Source organism: Sinocyclocheilus rhinocerous, unplaced genomic scaffold (assembly GCF_001515625.1).
Source record: "Sinocyclocheilus rhinocerous isolate Xijiao unplaced genomic scaffold, SAMN03320098_v1.1 scaffold551, whole genome shotgun sequence".
Lineage (NCBI taxonomy): Eukaryota > Metazoa > Chordata > Actinopteri > Cypriniformes > Cyprinidae > Sinocyclocheilus > Sinocyclocheilus rhinocerous.
The window spans coordinates 1,850,108-1,858,216 of record NW_015624564.1 but is presented as its reverse complement, the minus strand read 5'-3'; the positions used below and the strand labels follow the sequence as shown (position 1 = coordinate 1,858,216).

The 8,109-nt window shown below is 42.1% G+C and overlaps 1 protein-coding gene across 1 annotated transcript in view; it reads right to left on the bottom strand.

Annotated features, from left to right (window-relative positions):
- The window catches only part of wnk1b (WNK lysine deficient protein kinase 1b), an 80,050-nt gene extending 73,088 nt beyond the window's left edge, over positions 1 to 6,962 (bottom strand). Inside the window, exons 1-2 of the mRNA XM_016557513.1 lie at positions 6,947 to 6,962; positions 4,930 to 6,130 (exon numbers count right to left, since the gene is read on the bottom strand). Of these exons, the coding sequence (XP_016412999.1) occupies positions 4,930 to 5,664 (735 nt within the window). The 5' untranslated portion in view covers positions 5,665 to 6,130; positions 6,947 to 6,962. The remainder of the gene's footprint in view (positions 1 to 4,929; positions 6,131 to 6,946) is intronic.
- Positions 6,963 to 8,109: the final 1,147 nt, after the last annotated feature.

Sequence of the window (8,109 nt, the reverse complement as noted above, 5' to 3'; positions counted from 1 at the left end):
GAAAATCAGCCAAACATATCGGCCAAAAAATCGGCATCATATATCGGCCATCGACTGCCCTGATTTCTAAATATCGGCATCGGCCAGTGAAAAACCCATTTCGGTCGACCTCTAAATGAGAACAAATGAAGTCAGTAGGGTGAAGGTAATTGAGGGCGAGACTGAACGGTAAAAGCACTGTGTGTTTGTGTGTGTGTGTGTGTGTGTGTGTGTGTGTGTGTCACTGCCATGCGTCTGCCGTCTGCAGCTCAGCACTGAAGCTCCGATCCAATCGACCAATCACAGCAGCAGGAGGTTTGTGCACTTGTTTTCTTCAGTGGCATTTCAGACAGTAAAATATCACTAGTTAACTTAAGTATAAGAGCAACTAATGAGTTTCAGTGGTGCGTTCAACACTTCATGTCTCCTGTCCAGAGTGATTGAACACTGTGTGTTTGTGTGTGTGTGTGTGTGTGTGTGTGTGTGTGTGTGTGTAAACAGCATCTTAAGAGGCTTATTGAATAAAATGAGGGGCAGTTAGGACAAGGGGCTGAGGTGAGCAGTGAAACGTGAGGAATTTACTGCCCTCCCATTGTGACCTTTAACACACTTACACTACGTACAAAACCATAGGCACAGAGAGACAATGGTGAGAAAGAAAGTCTGCAAGAGATCAAACCAGATTTTCCTCACAAGTCTTGAAACTTGAATTACACTGTTACATATCACATGCTATAGATCAGGATCTCAAAGAGGAGATGAGCACAATGTTGCGGGAGAGGGCTTCAACAAGCTTCAGCAAGCAAAAAAAAAACTCCATGTCAGAGACAAGACAAGCAGCTGCATGAGATTACGCATTCTTTTGGGAGGAGTACAAGCTGCTTTATGTTACCTGTGAAGTATTTACAGTGGATCTGGTCCTTTAAAGAGTTACTATGCAGGCAATAAGCTGCAAAAACAGGTAATTCAACAATGTCATGGTAAAAAATAAAAAGCCTCAAAAGTTTCAAATACTTCACAGAGCAAATATCAAGTTATCACATGGAGAGAGGGTGAGGGGAACTGACAGACTCAGTTGTAAGAAATAGATTATGAATCTAGTGAGAAGTGAAACCGCAACAGCCTCCAAACTTGAGCTGAAAGCAAGAAAGATGCAAGAAAGCAAGAAAGAACCTTTTTAAGGAAAGAGCTGTCAGAGTATGCACACATTTTCTGCTTTGCATACACTTTTCAGTCATTGTGCAACTGCAGAGGTTTAAAAAAAGATCATGTTGGAAAAAAACATCAGATTCACATTAAGTAAGATAAAACAGTGCAAGTGAAACTTAATGCCAATCAGATAGCATCTCACAATGGCAAAGCCCCTCAGTATATTTCCATTTACGATGACATCTTTTTTCCTTCCAGCCCGTGTAAGACACAATGGATAAACACACATACACACGGGCCAGTACTGTAAATGAGGAAGGAGATCAGTGCTTGCAAATGAAGGAAGCATTGCTCCTGGCTTTGTCTTTCTCACTCCTTTGGAAAAAAATGGATTTCAACAATGAAAAGGGAAACGGCTGTGGCTGGGATCCATGGGATTGGATTTCTTCCTCAACTGTTCCCCTAACATCCTCTGCATTATTCACAGATGAAGACATTCTCTCTGGGGCATGTCTCTTTTAAACCGACCCGGAGTTAAGGCACCTCCTGCACAAATTCCTGCACTGTGATATCTTACAGCTAGCATGTGGTGATAAGGCTGATTAAACAGTTTAGGGTCAAAAACCTCAGTCAACAACTTGCATCTAGATCAGAGTATACATTTGTGAAGCGAGTCAATGTATGGACATAAGACCCTGTGTGAGTGTGTGCGTGTGTGTGCATGCGTTTAGACAACTAATTGCAAGTGGTTTCCATTCCTCTCTTCTGCTGGAAAAGCTCATGAAGAAAAGAGTGATGTGTGATGTGTGGAGAAGTGGATGCTGAACAGCTTACACACCATTAGGGCACTTAAATCACATTAAAATCACACACAGCTTCACAATTAAAAAAAAAAAGTAATAAACTGGGTAAGGGAATGTTAGAGTGAAAATGAGAGAATGAACAAGAACCAGAAAAAAGAAATTGTGAGTGGTACTTGCCGTACAAACCTCACTGGGATGTTGGGTAGTTGCTTTTCAGCCCAAGTCAAAAGTCTACTGGATTTTTTAACCCGTTTTATCATCTGAAATTCATAAGCAAAATCACTCTCTCTTCAACTGGACACACAATTTAAGTATCCATCAATGTTTGAAGCGTAAACTGTACTGCACAGATTACACGCCAACGTTTAATACTGAGGATCAGGGGTTTGTTAACCAAGTATTACTATGCAGTGCTTGCGAAGTGAAGATTAACATCACATCCAAAATGTTATGACTGCACCCTGCTTTGTTTCAGCTCTGTAACTATTTGGCATTTTAGGAAAACATTTGGCAGAGAGATAGATGGGAATGAAGTGAAAAAGACAGTGGGGGGACTGAATTCTTCATGGTGCATTTAGCTCTTGCTCACAATTTCATGTCTTTACTAATATAATTCAGCTGAATAGAAAAACAAAAGCGTAAAGGGATGCCTCTGCTCCCATTAGGAGAGCCCTTGCTTGCTTCTCCCTGAATCCAAGAGGAATGAATTGGGGGAATGTCTGCCTTTGTCATCCTACTAGCTCATCTATGATTCAACACATACCAAGGCTATGAGGACAAGAGAGACCCATTTAAAAAAAAAAAAAAAATTCAGAGTGATACTGATGCATGCTGGGTAACAAAAAACATTATTCAAACAACTGATAGCACAATAGTGTAACTAAATTGCTACTAAATACGTAATAAATGCATCCTAATGGAAGAACTGGAGAACATTAGAATTTCAGACAAATAGGAGGAAACGTTTGAGTCAATCCATGGAAAGAAACTAATTCCCAAGTGATCTCAAACGCGAGAAAAAAAACAAGCTCTGCAGATGAATCAGCTCTGGGAAATAAAGCCGTTTAGATGTCTCATTAACAAAGTCGACTAGATAATCTTCTTTCCTCTTCTGCATCCAAGAAAAGTCTCTTTTGCTGATGTCCAGTAAGACTTCAAATACTTTACAACTACAAAAGCATCCTGAAAATGAAAGAGAGAGAGAGTGAAAAAGAGAGAGAGTGGGGGCGGACAAAAAAGCAACCCGCCCTGATGAACCTAGCATTGCTCACCCACACCTTTGTCAAAGCAATCTGGGGGTTTCCAGTGGACAGACCTCTGCTCCTGCTTGCCCTCTGACCCTTGATCCATCTTTAAATGTAGGGCAAATCCCCCTTTTAGCAAGTGTCCACACTTCATAATGCTTCTTTGCTTTCACCAATGCACATCGGTTCAATCCCCTCATCCTGGCAGCATCGACGTGACGTCACTGACTCCATCCGCGCTTACATTCCAGAGTCTTCCACCCCACCCGCACTGCATATTTTGCACACTTTCATCCGTATGTGCTTTGACATGTTTATGTAATGGTTTAAATCTATGAGCTCTTGGGAGGAATTACTAATAGTCTGATATCAGTCTGACCGGTGTGTATAACGGTTCAGTTTGTGCACATGGACCTTCACTAGGCAACTAACAACAATCCATCTTTATCTGTGTGCAGTTATACTTGCTCTACGAAAGGCCCATACTGAGTAGAAACCAGATACCAGGACAAACACAGAGGGTCTTGTGATATTTAGAGGAAACACTCGAGCCTGTATGTAATGAGATCCAACTGAGTTTCACTTGCCAAGACCCAATTTGTCAGATTTAGATGTCAAGGTGTTATTAAAAGAAAAAAAGACAATTCTGGCCTAATGTAACTCTACTCATGGTATGAAACTAAAATAGCTCTGTCATGTTGAACAAAGTAAAATCTTGCAATGGTCTGGAAGTAACAAACTTCAGTCTTCAAGGTGTCTGTGCCATTAAATCAGATATGTTATTACTTAGGTAAGTTATTGTTAACATATTGACGTTAACTAACATGCTCTGCCATGACAGTCAAAAGCAAAAACTTGCAGTGGTTCTCAACAAGGAGGCCGCAGAATTACCTACAATTATTTAAATTAATAGATTATTATTAATATACTTTGTATTAATATTAAAATAATTTATTGAAGAACATGCAGTTCTTGAAACTTCTGGAATCACAAAAAAAAAAGAAATTCAGGGGGCTTTGGTTCAAAAAGATTGAAAACCACTGCGCTAACACTATAGTGCCCCTTGTGGCAGTGCTGAAAATACAACAAGTTCACGTTTTAAATTTGCAGTCTGACATTTTTGAATGCAACTATGAACAACATAAATCAAGCTAGCATCCGCATTCAAGAAAAATATGAATGTAAAAACTTCCTGATATGCAAGTTTGACTTTATCAGGAATTCATATGACAATACAATTGTGCTTTGCATTCTCAGCATTGCTGCAAGCGGTGCTATAGGATGTACAAGCGTAAAAATATCTTCATTTTGTCTTTCAGGTCAACCACTGTAATGGCAGAGCAACGGTTTGAAGAGAACTTTGCTGATTCAGTTGGTTAACATGTCGGCATATTTACAGCTAACTGTCTGAATAAGCATGTACAACAATACCATCCATGACAGGATCACCTATATACAGTAGGCCTATGTTTTGGGCCTAACCTAAAACTTCACCAAAGTTGTTCTTCACCCACATCCTGTAGGGGCACCATAAGAACCATGACCACAAAACGGCATAAACAAGTTACACCAACATGACTTCCTGTTGTATGTCTGGCACTCTTTCTTGAATCGATCTTACTGTTGTTTCACAGGAGCATTTTCAAGCCTTTGGTCAACCGCAAAAAGTGTTCACATCAAACAACAAAGGCATCTTCTGCAATTAATGAAGGCTGAACATTGTTGCAGAGGTTGATAACATGGTAGCTTCTTACCTGAAGTTCACACCACGCTACTTCCACCGTTGTCTCCGTGTCCAAACCCTTGTAGACGGTTTTGAACGAGCCGCGTCCAATCTCGATGTCAAATTTGAGGAAACGCCCATCAGGTGAGGTGCCCACAGCTTTGGTTTCCACTTCTTCATCCTCCTGAACCTTTTTCTCAGCCTCCCTCTGCTCAGCTTCAGCACGGGCCTTCGCCACCCCTTTCTCCTCCTCTTCACGTTTGTCTGCTATTCCGCTCTCCTGCTCCTTGTCACCCACATCGCTGGGCTCCGTCTCTGCCATCCCAAGGGCCTCGATCTGCCTCACACCCACATCCTGCACAGATGGGCTCTGTACCTCCACAATCCCATCAACCCGAGCAGCTCTTCCATCCTCCGCATGTTCTTCCAATAGGACACCCGAAACACCCACTTGGGTGTCAATGGTAACATCAGGGGCCGAACCCAGCACTGCAGGCACAACAAACTGCTCACAGTCCGGAGGCGAGGTGAGGATGCAGGTTTTGCTGGGCAAGTCGAGGGCTGTGGCATTGGAGTCACAGATGACGCTACGCCTAAAAAATCTGTGCTCAGCCGTCTTCAGATCTTTATCCATGGTGTGGCGTCGTTTTCTGACCTCCGTGTCTAGCTTCTCACCCACCAGTGAGTCCGAACCGGAGCCATTCACATTCTTTGGAGGTGGAGGGGCCAAGAAGGTCACCACCTTGTTGGGATTTTCCGATGACATCTCTCCAGGAAAAAAAAAATAAATGTATAAATAAATTATTATGAAAAAAACTCAAATGTAAACCTTGACCTTTTGCAAAAATTTCTTCTTTCTGGTTTTTACTGCGGCACAAAAAAGCCTATGAGAAAAAGTAATAAAAGCTCACGTGAACCACTTGCTGGAAGGCCCCCTCCGTGGGGTATTCCTTACTAACAGTTACTCTTACAGTGTAAGGGGCCAGAGCCCAAGAGAGGAGGTGTTCTTTTATAAACGTAAAAGAACAAGACACAGTCACTGAGAGGCAAGCACTGATGGTGACAGACAAAAACTGTCAGATCCACTTCATCCATCCTGCAGTGACCCGGAGACAGCCGTCATTGGGCATAAGGGACCGCAAGAGGGAAAAGGGCAAGAGCCTTGATATTCTTCAGACCTTCAGAGTGCAGGAGACCTGGCTCTGAAACCCAAAAAAACAGGTCCAGGGTTACTGCAAGAGACATATAAAGAACATATTAACTGCACACTCAAGTTTATTTTTCCTGGTTCAAAAGCATTAAAAGCCGTTCTCCATTTTAATAAGCATTTTAAAAATTATAATAACAGCATCACTTAACTTAGAAATAATAAATATTAGCCTACGTTTCAACTAAAGACACTTATAAACAGCACAAAATTTTCAGTATTACGTTTAAAGGAGCTAAAGGTTGACATTAAAAGCAAACGTAAGCTACTTCGACTTCGAAACCTTTTGCTAACTTCGGTTTTCTGTGCGTGTGACTGCTGGGCTTCCGTCAGGTGTTCAGTTTCAATCGTATAAATATAAAATAAAATAAAAAAAATAATAAAATGTTGTGCCTCAAAATGTCAACAAAACCAAACCATGTAAAGGAGACGGGTCGCCCTGGTTACATGGGGTGGCCAGCTGAGATTTGGGGGGATTTTTTTTTTTTTTTTTTCAATTCTCCAGCAAAGACAAGCACACAACTCAGTCAATTTCTGTCGTATTTTGCATTTACGACGCATTTAAATGATTAAAAGTTTCCAGCGATGCTTTTAAAAAGTTGCCAAGTAACGACGAACGTTAGTTCTTCGGGTCTCGAGCTCATTCTTAAAATAATGCCGCGCGCCTTTAATCGCGTTTTTTTAACAGGAAGCGCGTACGAACACACAGGCGCAAAATACGACATACCAGCCTGTAATATACAATGGGCATTTAATATCATATGCCTGTCAACCCATAATAAACAAGCTGAGGTTTATACGCAGGTATATAATGAAAAATAGGAGGCTGGCCAGCGATTACCTTTCGTATCGTGATCTCCATTCCCCTCTGATGTAGACAAAGCGACAGCTGCAGTTGCTTGAGTTGACCGAGCGAATAATTTAATAGAGGTAACGATCGCCGAATAGTTGTAAAGGCCAAAAGAATCACGGCTAGAGGACCGAATGGTCAGAAAATATCAATTCCATAAATTTAGCACAGCTACGCGTTCATCGTGCGATTTGCTCTACAGGCCAAGTTCAAAACGGGGCTGTTGAATCCAGCGTGATGCAGTGACTAATAAATTCGGTATCCAGCGTAACGATGTATCCCGTGATAAAACATTATGACAAATCAACAACCGAGTCCGGTTCCGGTCGACTGCACGCGGATCCGCTGCAAACCAGCGATTTTCTTCCTTTCACGTGAACAATGCAACAACATCCACTGCGGTTCGCGTTCGCTGCTGTCGAGCCGGCTGAATCGTTATGCTTATGCAGCAGTCGACAAATGACAACTGGTAGTCTCCATATGCAGTATTAAGGTCTCTCTGGAACTGCTGCTCTCGGTTCGGGTGGTGTTATTGAGACTCCGGTCTGTCACGTTGGTTTTAGCTCCGGGGCTGCTGCTGTCTACCCTCCCACTGAATACTGACAGCAGAGACGCCAGCCTGCAGTGTCTTAGAACGGCCTGAAGAGGTCGCTGTTTCCACCCTGGGTTTATTTACAATTTTGCAGTGCAAAAGTTGATTCCCTTCCTCATGAATGCAGTTTTCTTCACGTCTACTTTGGTTGCGATGCTAATTCTTATTTTTATTTTAAAAGCTGACATTCTCGGTGTCAGTGTATCCTGATCTAACATGGCCAAAGTGTTTTTTAACATGCGATGTTGAGTAATAGGCTACAGTTGCCAGGGGTGTGGACTCGAGTCACATGACTCGAGACTTGACTCGGACTCGAGTCCCAAATTTGATGACTTGCGACTCGACTCGACATAATTAAAGAAGACTTGAGACTCGACTTAGACTTTGACAGCAATGACTCGAGACTTGACTTGGACTTGGAAAGACTTTATGATCAGATCAGAGTCGTTATTACTAGACGCGTCCCTGCGTGCTTGCGCTTGACTGGCAAAAAGCCAGAGACTGCGTTCAGGGAGCGCTGGATATACAGTATATGCTAGTTTAAATTAATGGAGTAATAGCA